Below are 13,578 nucleotides of genomic sequence, written 5' to 3' on the forward strand. Positions count from 1 at the left end.
CCACTTTTCCAGCTACCAGGCAGGGGCCTAGATGCCAGAGGCGTGTTGTGGCAACACCTGCTAGTGACGTGCGTGGAGGGAGCTGGCAGTATTCATGATTTGACTAGGGGGAGGGGGGAGAACTGTATAGCAGGAAACCAGGCAGGTGAGTTTAGCCCACAAGCAAGAGGGGTAAAGGGTGACAATTGGGATAAATTCCTCAGAAGAGAGGCCTCATTTAGGGATGGGAGGTAGCACAGTGAAACCAAAGCAAGAAACCCCCAGTGAAATAGGCAGCTGAGTCCAAGTAGGTAATTCCCTAGAGTGCTATAGAACTTGTGGCTAAGGGGGTGGGGCGGAGGGGCTGGCAGGAACCTGACCCATTTGTCCTTCCCCAGTGAAGAAGAAACCCTAAGACACTCTATCCTGTAGCCTGCTGTAGTATAGGACATGTCTTACCTGTGTGTGAAGATTCTCTTCCCTTTAGCCCCAACACAAATGAGAATGACTGTGGACCACCTTACCTGGTCTATTGAACCAGTTGCCGCTGACTCTGGCTGTCTCTGTCTCTATCTCTCTTAGCTCTGACAAGGTGAACACCTACCCATCCTGCCATCTGTCAGCAACCAACACCAACACCAGATTATCAACCCCTGCCACCCCCACTGTACCCATCTTGCTTGCCTGGCATCATCAACATGGGCAGCAAAAACTGAGTTCTGCCCAAAAGGCACCCCAAAGACTGGCACAGCCAGTCCAGTCCTGTCTAATGCCACCTGTGGGTAGCACAGACAGATGACAACAACTTATTTTGACTTCCTAGATGCCCTCCCCTCCTTTGGCTCCCAAGGGAGTGGGGGTGGGGTGGTGGACATTGAGCTTGGGCAGTGAAGAAAGGTACAAGGCAGGGAGCAGGAAAAAATAGACACTGCTAGTCCTGAGGGGGTGTGGGTATAGCAGAGGGGATTTGGGATCTGGGGAGGAAGAAGGAAGAGGGAGACAGAAGAGACAGAAGAGGCAGGTGAGTCAGGGAGGGGCTGGTGAGGTAGAGATGCCTGGGGCTCTCCACTCAACCTTGACTCATCCTCACAACTTCCTGGCTTTGGAGAAACACAAACAACCTGCTCCTCCCACCCCCACCCCAACTCATACAAAACAAGGTGGGGGGCAGATAAAGGTCAGGGGGCAACTGTATATTAGGGTGGAAGAGGTGGCCTGAAGCTTCCCTAAACACCCAGCAGCCCCCCCTTCTGGTTCCTATTTAGTGCCTTCTCCAGTCCCCCACTCTTCCAACTACCCATAGAGCCATTCCTGGTGAGGGGCAATGATGCTTTCCAGGTTTCCTAGCTGCCCCCTGCCTACAGACCCACCTGGAACACAACCAGCTTCAGGAGGGGATCCCAGTGCCTCCATATGCTGTCCTCTCTGCTCCCTGCACTGTGTACAGAAAGGCTCGGATGCCCCACTCTAACTCTGTCTTGGCCCAGCCCTGTCAGGCCCAGCCTTCCCTCCCCTCCTCACTCCACCCCACTCCTAGGGAACCTGACTCCCTCGCACCCCACAGATCTCCTGGCCTCCTAGTCTGCCATCACACTCCCAGGACACCCCACCCCCCTACACTCAGCTTGACCTGAGATAACCCTTTGCCAACTCTGTCCCTGGGGCCTATAGAGGCAAGGAGACAGGGCTTCCCCAACTCACCCCTAAAATGAAAGCCAAAGGGTCTTACCCTGAGGTCCAAGGATTTCAGAGGATCTATAGACTTGGATGGTAAAACAATGACATCTTTATTTTCACTAACTCCTAAGTGAAATGGAGCACTTCTCTCAATTTAAAAAAAAAAAAAACCTTTTCCTGAAAACAGGGCCATTGACTTCACCAGACTGTGAAAAGGATCCATGACACAAGAAAGGTTCAGAACTCCTAAGGTTAGAGACATACAAAGAGAGAGAAGACCCAGAAATAGCATAAAAAGCCAAAAGACAAAGGAGGAGGGATGTTGCTAAGACAAAGATGACTCCAGACAAAACAACATAGAAGAGATGAAGACATCCTCCAAACTCAATGAAGGGAGTTTTGTTGATGAGGGGGGAGAGTTGACAATCAGCCAACATCCCTAGGAGGTCCTTCCTTCAGTCTAATCATGGGCAAAGAAGGGGTGTGCTTATTTCATTATGTGTTTGGGAGGAGAAGTGGATGAGCTCTCTTAGGGCCCTCCAACATACCCAACTCCTCCCCTCCCTCCCAAGTCCCTGAACACAGGGTAGCACTAAATGGCATCCCCTATGGAGGGCGTGAGTAAAAAGGAGGAGATAGTTCTGCCAAAATAGGGGAGTGGACAAAGGCTGACAGAGGATAAATGACTTAGCCCGCCTTACAATATACTGCTTTCCAGTCTGTGGGCAGAAGACCAGACACAGGGATGAGATGGAGGGGTGAGGGGTGCGGGAATGCTGGTTATGTAGTCTCTCCACCTCCCTGCTCCCTTCATGTCCCAGACCCTACTTTGTGGAACAGGGAAGCCAGGATCACCGCAGTGGAGGGAAAAATCGTAAAGTATGTGAGGTGAACAGGACAAGGAGAAGAGACCCAGAGGGACAAAGTTGGAATGGCCAGTCTGTCCTCCCACACCTACCAAACTGGTTTGGAGAATACACATAAAAGTTTCAGAGGTATAGAGGGAAAAGGTTCACGAAATAGGGGAATTGCCCTCAGGCATCCCCAGACTTCCGTGCTCCAAAGAAGCTCGTACTCCACCGAAGCTCTCCGCACCTCAAAGTATTCCCCTCCCACCCTAAGTTCCCCGGAAGCTCTCTTCCCCACCCCCTTTCTGTCCCCAGCCTCCTTGTTTACTTCCTGAAACTTGCCCCACCTGGCTAGCAAAACCTAGGAGAGGAGCACCACAATATTAAATATTCTAAGTCTTGCTCTAAACATCACAGCCTTGGAAACTCTCAGTGGGGCACTGGAGGTGTGGGGGTAGTGTGTAGGGCAGGGGAAACACTGGAAAAATTATGTAAAGATTGAAGAGGTAGGACTGGACAATGGAAAAGGGTCCAGAGGTTATTTGGCGAAGGTCCTCCCTTCTCCCTACGCTGAGATAGACCCTATGTACCCATTTGTAGGGAATGAACCTATCCCATGGGGGGAGAATTCCAGATTCTCCCTTTAAATGAGATTTGGGAAGAAAAGGGGGAATATTTGAGATACAACTATGGGAGGTCACTGGTAAACAATATAGAGACCTAGGATGACCTCTACCCTGACCTTTGCATCAGGTAGGAAGATACCAGGAATCTGAGGTCCAACTACCCACAAGAAGAAATTCACAACAAAGGTGCAGTCTGTCTCTGGAAGGGGGAGAAATTCTTTTAAAGTTTAATTTGGAAAATATGCAAAAGTGGCCAGAATCTGATTCGGGTTAATCATTATAGGTTATTTACTCTTGGGGGGGATAGCTCCCCCCAAGCTGATTTTTTTTGGGGGGGAAGCAGAGTCCAAAAGTAACAGATTTCTTATCCTCAATCTTTATTGAAGCTGCACTGGGGAAGTGAAATTGAAATTCCCCATAAAGAGAATGAGTTATAGTAAGAATGGGCCCCAACTACCCCCACATCCTTTTATGGGTACTGAGAGCTTTCCTACTTCATCCTACAGTGGGAAATGAGGCACTTGGACCCTAATCGCCCCATTCTCTAGTCTCTCTAGCAGGGATCCAGACATCCAGCCCCACAGTTTCTTGCCCTGAAGCTGGGGCATCACTGGAGGACATCCCCATGCCCTTCACCCCCGTTCTCTGACATAGCTAGCACCCAGTCAACAAGATCCTTGAAATTTAAGCTATTTTACTAGGGAGCTGAAAGGTGTGGAACGGTGTTGAGCCCATTCACCTCAGTCCACTGAGAAACAAAAGGAGAGTTGGGGAAAAATCAAGAACAATTAATTCCTCTCTCCCAAAAACCAATCCTAATTCAGTGTGACCTAATCCTCTTACTGCTCCCCCAAATGGAGTTTTCAGGAACCCCAGATAGACCACTTTCTAAACAGATCTTGGGGAATCCCAATCCGGGCTCCAAATTGGGGCAAGCTCACAGTAGGCTTGCAGAGGTGAACAGGAATGGGGGTTTACTGCGACACTGAGCCTCCAACTAATGCCTCCCCCCATCCCCATCTCCCTTTTAGGAAGGGAAGGGGGAAGGCTGTCCAGGGGAAGCAGAAATCACCCAAATGAGAAAAGATTCCCTTTTGCTGCCACCCTCCAACTGACAAAATACTGGCAAATTTTTCCCCACAGAGAAACAGAAAAAATCTTTAGAGATGAAGGAGTCACAGTGAGCCCAAAGGGACGACATGGAGAGAGGGAAGAAACAGGTGAGAGAAGAAGCCATGGGCAGGACAGAAACCAAGAAGGAAGGAGCTGGGCAGTAGGGCGCCCCCAGGTCCCAGGTATGTCAAAGGAGGAGACAGAAAAGGGTGCCAAGCTTAGCCCTTACCTGGACCCTGAGTGTTGGTAGTACACACCTGGCTGGGGCCATCCGTTGGGGAAGGGATGTACTTTGCCCTTAACCACCTGTATCTCCCCTCCACCCACCTCCATCCCAGTACCTTCGCAGGTTCCTTAGCCCTCCAACCTTCATAGATTCCTCATCCCTACCTGCCATCATGGGAACGGGGCTGGGGTTATGACACTGCCCACTAGACATCATGGCCACCTGCAAAGGGCTCTGGCACAGACAACAGGTACAAAGATACTAGGCATAAGAGTGAGTAGAGGTTGTTATCTTTGATAGATATTTGTCTTCCTACCTGGGAAGCCTCAGTATGAGAGGCCCAAATGCCTGGGGTCCAATGTCCAGCTCTGTCTGGTGACAGCTGAGGGTCCAGGACACCAGGGTCAGATTCCTGAGTTTCTCTTTCCAGAAAATGTGCTGGTAGAGGGAGGAGGGAGTAGAGAGGTGGTAGAACCGGGAGGAAAGGCTGGAAAGGCGGTAAAGTGACTGGGATTGGAAAGGTGGAGGCGGGGCCAGGAGGAAGGAGGGAGGAGAAAACAAGAGAATACTCCTCTGGCCACTAGGGTGGGGAGTGTTTGTGCTGTTCTAATCCACGCCTTTGGGACCCAGGTGTCGCAGGAGGTGGGGGGAGGCAAGAGGGGAGGGGCCCAGGTGTCCAGGGCAGCTAGCGGCTCCCACTCACACTAGAGGGGGACACCTAAGGTTTCGGCTCCCAGGAAGAGGGGGAGGGAAGGAGCATGCAGTTCCTCCCCCTCCCCCTAAACAGCCAACCAGTCAACGAGGGACATGGTCTAGGGCATGGGTGCCACCCTCCACCATCCCCACCCTTGGGGCAGAGGGCAGATTCTGAAAGTGGTTTCATGTCTAGGAGGTGACTGACCCTCTTGGCCTATTCAGCCCTTGAGCCCCACTTTGACTTTCCAGAGCCATTTTGGACACCTCAGCTCTTCCTGGTGCAGTGGATAGGGCACTGGGCCCGGAGTCAGGAAGCACTAAGTTCAAAGCCTAGCCTATAACACTTAGTTATGTGACCACAGGCAAATCATTTAACCTCTGTCTGCCTCAGTTTTAAAATGAGGGTAATAACAACACCTACCTCGAAGAGTTGTGAAGATCAAATGAAATAACATTTGTAAAGTGCTTAGCACAATGCCTGGCACAGATGTACTTAATAACTGCTTTTTTTTTTTTTTTTTTTTTTTGCTCCTTCCTCAGAGCCCTGGATTCTACTCCCAGCTCTGGTTGGAAATCACAGGATCCAGGTTCCTCAGTTCCCTTGTAATACTTGGTGATCTCAAAGGCCCCTTCCATTTCTGACATTCTATTAAAGTGGATACTGGCCCCCAGTAGCTCCATCTGCCTCCCTGGGGAGGATCTTTAAGTGAGTTAGGTATGATGCTAGAAGCCATCTCTAGAGTATGACAATTGGAGTCATTGCCCAGTGTGGGAAGGGAAGGTAATAATGATAATTGTAGGGCCAGGTGAAGTGAGCTTCCCAGGATCTGGGAAATGCAACAAATGCTGGTTCTGCCAACTAAGTGTTTACAAGAATAAGCTCCTTAGGAGGCAATGTGTTTAAAATGGAAAAAGCAATGTATTTGGGGTCAGAGGACTCAGGGTTCAAATCCTGGCTGTGCTACTTACTGGCTAAGTAAGTCTAGGCTTACTTGGGCAAGTCATTTCATCTGGCCCTCACTTTCCTTATCTGTAAAATGGGGGAATTGGATTAAATAGCCTCTGAGGTCCTTTTCATCTCTAAATCTATGATCCAACATGTGTATATCCAATTAGCCTCCAGAATCCCCCTCATTCAACTCAACAAGTATTAATTCGGCACCTACTATGTGCTTGCAACAAAAATGGGGGAATTAGACTAGAGAGTTTCTGAGGTCCCTTCCATCTCTAAATCTATGACCCAACATAATTTATATTCAAGTAGCCCTCAGAATTCCCCTCATCCAGCTCAACATGCATTAATTCAGCACCTACTAGGTGTTCTCTACAAAATGAAAACATTATCATGACTAAGGCACTTAGAGCTGGCTATCTGGTAATTCTGATTTCCCACCCACTCCACCCCTACCTTTTCTTAGCAGGGCTCATCTGAATTTTCCGTACCTCATTACAAAGTAATGAGAGTCATTACAAGGAGAGAGGGAGTCAGTGGCCCCCACTGTGACTTGTGAAAGAAGCCATCACCATCCTGACAGGAGCCACCCTAGACCTTCTGAAGGCCATTGATGCCCTGTCTGAACAGTGCTACCATATCAGTAAGAATTATTGCATATCATCGTCATCACTGCTGACGCTGCTAGGGCATTTTAAAGTTTTCAAAGCACTTTTCATTATCTAATTTGATCTTCAAAACAAATCCTATGATGTAGGCACTTGGAGGCCTTCATTATCCCCATTTTGCAGATAAGGAAATGCAATATGTTTTCTTTTCCTTTTGTGTGTGTGTGTGTGTGTGTGTGTGTGTGTTTTCAATTAAGTATCTTCTCTCCCCTTCTATACTGTCAGTTCCCTGAAGACAGGGCAGTGCCTGCCTTTTCTTGCTATTTGTGCTATTTGGCATAAAGTAAGAAGTCTCTTTGGAGCACAGGTCTAGGGCTAGAAGGGGGTCACTTAATCCAACCCCCTCATTTTACAGATGAGGAAACTGAGGCCCATGGAGGTTCAGTAACTTGCCCAAGGAGGCAGAAAGCATCAGCAGTAGAATTCAAACCCAGATTCTCTGCCTCTAGTTCCTGGGCTCTTTCCACCATACCATGCCACCTCCTCAATAAATGTTTGTTGAATTTGTTTTTTCCAGCAGTGTAACTGCTTGTTCTTTAAGCTGTGTAATTTGAGCATGATGCTTAGGAGAAAAACAACAGCACAGAGCACCAGGGAAATCTTGATATGGAGAGCTGGGAGGACCTGGCACCCTCTAAGGTTCAAATGAGAAAGAATTGGAAACTGTTTCTGCAACTGGAGGAATCCAGGATGGATTAGACACACACACACACACACACACACACACACACACACAGAGTTCAACTCACAAGATCAGAGAACCATAAAACTGTCTGGTCCAACTCCTTCATTTTACAGAAGAGGAAACTGAGTCCCAGAGAGATTAAGATGCTTTCCCAAGGTTACACTTCAATTCAACAAGAAGTTATTAAGTTGCTACTTTGTACAGAGTATCTTACTAGACACAGAAAGAAACAAAGTTTAGATAAGACTCAGTTCCTGCTCTCATGGAACATCGGCTAAAAATGGAATGAGACAAACTTCAACAACTGTTTGCAATAAGAACATCAGAGAAGCACAGAACAAACGACTATGTGAGGTCTGAAGGAGAAGATGCTTCGGATGAAGCAGGGAAAGCTTTATGGAGGAGATTTGGGCTTTAAAGCATGGAGAGCCATAGCTTGACTTACAGGGCATAAGCAACTAGCCTTGAAGACAGAAGACCTATACTCAAGGCCTTCCTTCATACTGGCTGTGTGACCCTTGGCAAATCACTTAATCTTTTTTTGTTTGTTTGTTTTTTTTTTTTTTTGCTAGGCAATAGGGTTAAGTGACTTGCCCAGGGTCACACCGGTAGTAAGTGTCAAGTGCCTGAGGCTGAATTTGAACTCAGGTCCTCCTGACTCCAGGGCCGGTGCCCTGTCCACTGTGCCACCTAGCTGCCCCCAAATCACTTAATCTTTAAGACTCAAGTCAAAGAGGTGTCAATCTGCACTGGTAGAAGAAGTTTGCTCACCTGGGTATTGCCTGCACCTGTATAAATCACAAGACCAATCTCCTATTCCTTTAAAACATGGGTAGACACTGATGCTGTGCATAATTTGTGAGAGATTGTGGTTCAGGTTTATGGGAGAATGTTTTGTTGCTACTTTTAGAGAAAGCTAGGTGTTGGGATGGATGCGTGGAGCCAGGAAGACCTAAGTTCAAATGTGACCTCAGGCACTTACTAGCTGTGTGACCCAAGGCAAGTCACAACCTCTGCCCGCCTCAGTTTCCTCATCTGTAAAATGGGGATAATAATAGTACCTACCTCCCAGAGTTACCATAAGTCTTAAATGAGATGTTTGTAGAGCACTTTAAATCTCGTACAAATGCTACTATTATTACTTTTCTTACTATTAATTCTATTCACTGCTTTTGCTATGGGAAAAAAATAAAGCATAAGCAGAAATTCAACAGGGGAGGGTCGTGGAGGATGATTTAGTTATAGAGAGCAGCGTGAGCAAAGGCACGGAAGGAGGAAAGTCCAGGGCTCGCGGTGGGCGCCGACAGTGAAAGGAAGACTGTTGCAGGACTTCGCGCTGGGAAAGGAAAGTTAAAGACCCAGACCTAGATCCAGTGACACCCCAAGCACCGGCTCTCCGCAGCAGAGGGCGCTGCATCCCCGCCAGCCATCCAGAAGACGAGCCGGGGCCCCTGCCCTTGTCTAGCCCCGCCCCCACCTGACCCGTCTGCGGGCAGGCACCGCCCCCACGACGCCCCGCCTCCGGACCGGCCGCGCGTGACGTGTCCCGGCGCTGCGTCACACCCGGAAGCGGCGGTGGGGCTGCAGGCTCGGGTTCAGCCGGTCAGCGTGCCTGCCTGGCCGGCTCGGTCCGGGGCGGGAGCGCGGCAGAGCGCAGCGGAGCCATGAGCGCGGAGCCCGGGGCCGACGCCGGAGAGTCCCCTCCCGGGGAGCCCCTGCCCGGCAGTGGGGTCCGCATCGTGGTGGAGTACTGGTGAGGGGGGCGCGAGGGGGGACCCTCCTCCCCTTGCCTCCTCCTTCCCCCCTCCTTCCCCCCACCTCCTCCTCCTCCTCCAGCTCTTCCTCCCTCCTTCCCTCCCCCACTCCTCCTCCTCTTCTTTTCCCCTTTCCCTTCTTCTCCTCCCTTCTTCCCTTCATTTCCCTTTCCATTATCTACATCATCCCTCCCCTCCCCTCTTCTCCCAACATCTTTCCCCTCATCCCTCCTCTCCATTCATCCCTCTTCTCTCCTCTTCCTCCAGCTTTTCCTCCCCCTTTCCCTCTCCTGTTCCTTCTCCCTCTTCTTCCCCCTCCTCCCCCTCTTCTTTTCCCCTCCCCCCTTCCCTTCATTTCTCTTTCCTTTATCTACCTTATCCCTCCTCTTCTCTTCCACTATCCTTCTCCTCTTCTGTTCCACTATCCTTCTCCTCATCTCTTCTCTCTCCTCTCTATTTACCCCTCTTCTCCCCATACCTCTTCCCCTCTTTTCCCGTTATCCCTCCCCTCTTCTCTCTTCATCCCCTCCCTCATTCCTCCCCTCCATTCATCCCTGTCCTCTCCCTTCATCCCTCTTCTCTTTCTCTCCTTTCATCATCCCTCCTATCCTCTTCACTCTACTTAACTCCCTTTATCCTTCCACTCTCCTTCCCTCCCCTCCCCTCCCTTTATTTCCCCTCCCATCAAATTTCCCTTCCCCCTTCTCTCCTCTCATCTCTTCTCCCCTCTTTTCCCTTTATCTCCTTTCCCCTCATCTCTTCTCTCTTCCCCTCCCCTCCCTTCCCTTCATCTCCTTTCTCTTCATATCTCCTTTCATGTCCCTTACCTTCCCTTTATCTTCCTTTCCCTTCTCTTCCCTCAAAAAAAAAACAAAAAAAAAACAAAACTCTCAAATTCTTGCTCCTGCAGTGAACCCTGTGGATTTGAGTCCACCTACCTGGAGCTGGCCAGTGCTGTGAAGGAAGAGTACCCTGGCATCCAGATTGAGTCACGCCTTGGGAGCACCGGTGAGGAGTATTGAGGGGAGGAGGCATGGAAGAGGGCCCTTGGGACTCTGGGGATGGGAGACAGTGGGGTAGAGGCAGGGACAGGGCTTGGGGCTGCCCTCCCCCACTGAGGGAAGTGATGTGTTAGGAAAGAGGGGGTCTCAATTCCAGTCAATCCAGCCAGCATTTACAAAGGTCCTGCCAGATGTAAAGCACATAGAGATGCCAAAAGGAATCTAGGCCCCTGTTCTCAGGGACAAATCCAAAACAACAAATCCAAAATCCCCAGTTTTGTCCTATGAGTCCTATTTCCCGTCAGAAATCCTGTGCCACTTAGCAGGTGGACATTGGGAGCTATTATGGTGCTTTCACAGGCATTACTTCCTTTGATTCCCCAACAGAGCTCCTGTGAGAGCTCGATTTTGAACCCCCTTGTACAGATGAGGAAAATAAAGATTCAGAGATTAAGTGATTAAAGAGAACAATGAAGAATAATGAAAAGGTCATTACATCTACTAGAGACCTTAGTTCATATCTGGCCACCCCTACTCTGTGACCTTGGGCAAATCACTTAACCTGTTTGAGGCTGTTTGACCCTCTGTAGAAATGAAGAGGTTGGACATTGAGCTTCAAGGTCCTTTCCAGCTTCTTATAGTAAAAGCATCTTTCCCAGGCATACGTCTGATTCAGTTCAATAAACATTAAGTGCTTACTATGTACCAGGCATTGTGTTAAGTGCTGGAGATACAGTGGGGCAAAAGACAGTCCCTTCCCTCAAGGACCTTACAGTCCAATGGGAGAGACAACATGCAAGCAAATATATACAGATGAGCTATATACAGGATAAATCAGAAGGCCCTAGAATTGGGTTGGGGAATAGAAGTTGGGATTTTAGTTGGGACTAAAAGGAAGCCAGGGAGGTCAGTATTCGGAGCGGAGGAGGGAGAGCATTCCAGGCATGGGGGACTGCCAGAGAAGATATCTAGAGCCAAGAGATGGTGTCTTACTCCTGGAACAGTCAGAAGGCTAGTGTATCTAGTAAGTAGCAAGTGTGGGCCTTGAACCCAGATCTAGTGACAAGCACAGGGCACAGGGAGGAGACCTGGGGTCCCTAGTTGCTTCCTCTATATAGACTACAAGACCCTTCTGCCTGAGTCTCTTCCTGGAGTTAGGCTGATTTTAGTAAGTAGGTAGCTCAGAGGAAACAAGCCAAGGGTGGGGTGCCAAGATACATTGGGAGCCCAAGATGTCTGTGGAATGGGGTTGTGTGGTCCTGGGGTCTGTCCTCACTCCTGACCTCTGACCCCTCAAACTATACCTCCTTTCTTCCCATCAGGAGCTTTTGAGATTGAGATCAATGGGCAATTGGTCTTTTCCAAGCTAGAGAACGGAGGATTTCCCTACGAAAAGGATGTGAGTAGCCCAGGGATAGGGATGAGGGAAGGGGACACTAGAGCTGACCCATTCCATACCCTCTCACAAATCTCCCCTTCTCTTCCCTCAGCTCATTGAGGCTATCCGAAGAGCCAGTAGTGGAGAACCTCTGCAAAAGATCACCAATAGCCGCCCCCCTTGTGTCATCCTGTGACCCTGCAAGGTCTCCAGTTCCCTCCTGGGCCAGGGCTCCTTCCCTATACCCCTCTGTCCTGGGTGCCTCTCCCATATTGGGGTCCTCTCCATCTTAGCAAAATCCTTCCTCATTGGAGATTAGGATGAGAGAGCCCATCTCACTGACCAAGCATCGGTTCACCCCCAACAACACTCTTGGTCTTATCAACCTCTCTCCCCACCCCCTCTGTGCTGAGAGATCCCAGCCTCCCAGCCACTTCTTGGTGAAGCCAGAGGGCAAGAGCTTCAGAGATTCCAGGTACAAGCCTGGCTGCCATCTCTCTAGAGAGGGGACGGTTCAACCCAAGCTCAGAGTAGGGGGGAGAAATGCCCCCCCCATCACTGCCATCCCCACGCCCAGTGTTTCATAGAAACTTCAAATCTACAAATGCATGTACACACACACACACGCACGCACGCACATACATGGTGCCTCAAAGATGCCTGTACCCTCCATCGCCTGGCAATGCCAATGAGATGCCACCAGACTTCTGATTGATTTCCCACACACAAACAACACATCCCGCTACTCTAGGGAAAAGACCAATTGTTGGCAATAAAGTGACGCTGCTACTCTTTCCCCTCTGCGGTATACCTAGCTTGAGGTGTCTTCTCAGCTTAGGAAGATATTCGTCTAGAAGGAACAGAAAGGAAAAGGAAGGAAAGAAGGGAAGGAAGGAGGAGGGGAAAATCGATGCCCAGAAAGCTGAATGTAACTATCTGTCCTTTTCCGTCTCAGTCCCTCCCCAGAACACAAACACACTCACTTGGTCCCACTCAAAAACACACAGACACACACCCCTTTCTACCAGGAGTTTGGAATCCTTATCTAAAAACAGAGAGTTGGCAGAGGTCGGTTGGTTTCCTTCCCATCATATCTGATGGCCCCTCCCCCAAGTTCACAAAGTTCTCCTATGCTTGGAGACCTCCAGAGAAGGAATTTCCCATCCTGGAGCTTCAATGGTACTATTTCTGTTTGTTTATGTATTTATTGGTCCAAGCCTGTGATTTCATCAGCATAGGGAACTCCCGTGTGGAAACTTCCTACACCTTTGCTGTTTAGCAACTCGACTCTAATTTATAGTCTCCGAGAGTTGCCTGAAGCACTTGAGAGTTTAGAGCCCAAGGTAGCATAGCTCGTATGTGTCGAGTGCCACTTGATGGCAGGTTTTCCTGACTGTAAGGCCCTCTGTTCATTAAGCCACTCTGCTATCCCTCACATCTAAACTAAATCCAGCTTGCTCCACTTAAACATAATCTGGTGTCCCCAGGATTCATCTTGGAGAAGGGGTTTTAGACCCCATTGCTCACTACCACCACCCATCATGGGGCCAGGATACACCCAGTTCTTATCAGGGTCCTGCCACCCAGCTCTAGCCCCCTAGGACAAGGCTAGAGTGATGCACATAAGCTATGACGACAAGGTGGGTGGAAGGTGCAGAGAGATCCCCAGACACAGGCCAGGAGCCCAGCTGTTTTCCAAAATATATTTGCAGAGAAGGTGGTGCATCTCTTCTACACACTCTTCTCATCATTAAAAAAAAAAAAGTTAAAAAAAAATTCAAAGGAAACAATGTACAAAAGATTCAGGGATCTGGAGGTCCTTCCCCGACCCCCATTGCCATGTCTGTATTATCCATTTGGAGTAGAAACAAGTCAGTTAGGTGCTCAGTCTCTGAAGATGAGGTATTATCTCTGAGCCATGTGTCCTCTTTCCATCTCCCTTTGGACATCTTCTCTGGTGTCCCTTGCAGTGTGA

General features: G+C 49.3%; 2 protein-coding genes across 4 annotated transcripts in view; one reads left to right on the plus strand and one right to left on the minus strand.

The window, feature by feature from the left end:
- The window catches only part of GRB7 (growth factor receptor bound protein 7), a 34,710-nt gene extending 29,711 nt beyond the window's left edge, over window positions 1-4,999 (minus strand). For 2 of the 3 annotated variants that reach the window (XM_027872620.1, XM_027872623.1), the window contains exon 1: window positions 1,350-1,425. In XM_027872620.1, the coding sequence (XP_027728421.1) occupies window positions 1,350-1,392 (43 nt within the window). In that variant the 5' untranslated portion in view covers window positions 1,393-1,425. Of the gene's footprint in view, window positions 1-1,349; window positions 1,426-4,785 lie in introns of those variants that run through there. The other variant, XM_027872621.1, reaches the window with a different exon arrangement.
- Window positions 5,000-9,117: 4,118 nt separating this feature from the next.
- MIEN1 (migration and invasion enhancer 1) lies at window positions 9,118-12,400 on the plus strand. Its single transcript, XM_027873113.1, has 4 exons — window positions 9,118-9,223; window positions 10,135-10,232; window positions 11,548-11,624; window positions 11,716-12,400. Exons 1-4 carry the CDS (start codon window positions 9,135-9,137, stop codon window positions 11,797-11,799), a joined length of 348 nt encoding a protein of 115 aa, XP_027728914.1. The 5' UTR covers window positions 9,118-9,134; the 3' UTR covers window positions 11,800-12,400.
- Window positions 12,401-13,578: the final 1,178 nt, after the last annotated feature.

The sequence above is a fragment of the Vombatus ursinus genome, unplaced genomic scaffold, assembly GCF_900497805.2.
Source record: "Vombatus ursinus unplaced genomic scaffold, bare-nosed wombat genome assembly UNPS02014801.1, whole genome shotgun sequence".
NCBI lineage: Eukaryota > Metazoa > Chordata > Mammalia > Diprotodontia > Vombatidae > Vombatus > Vombatus ursinus.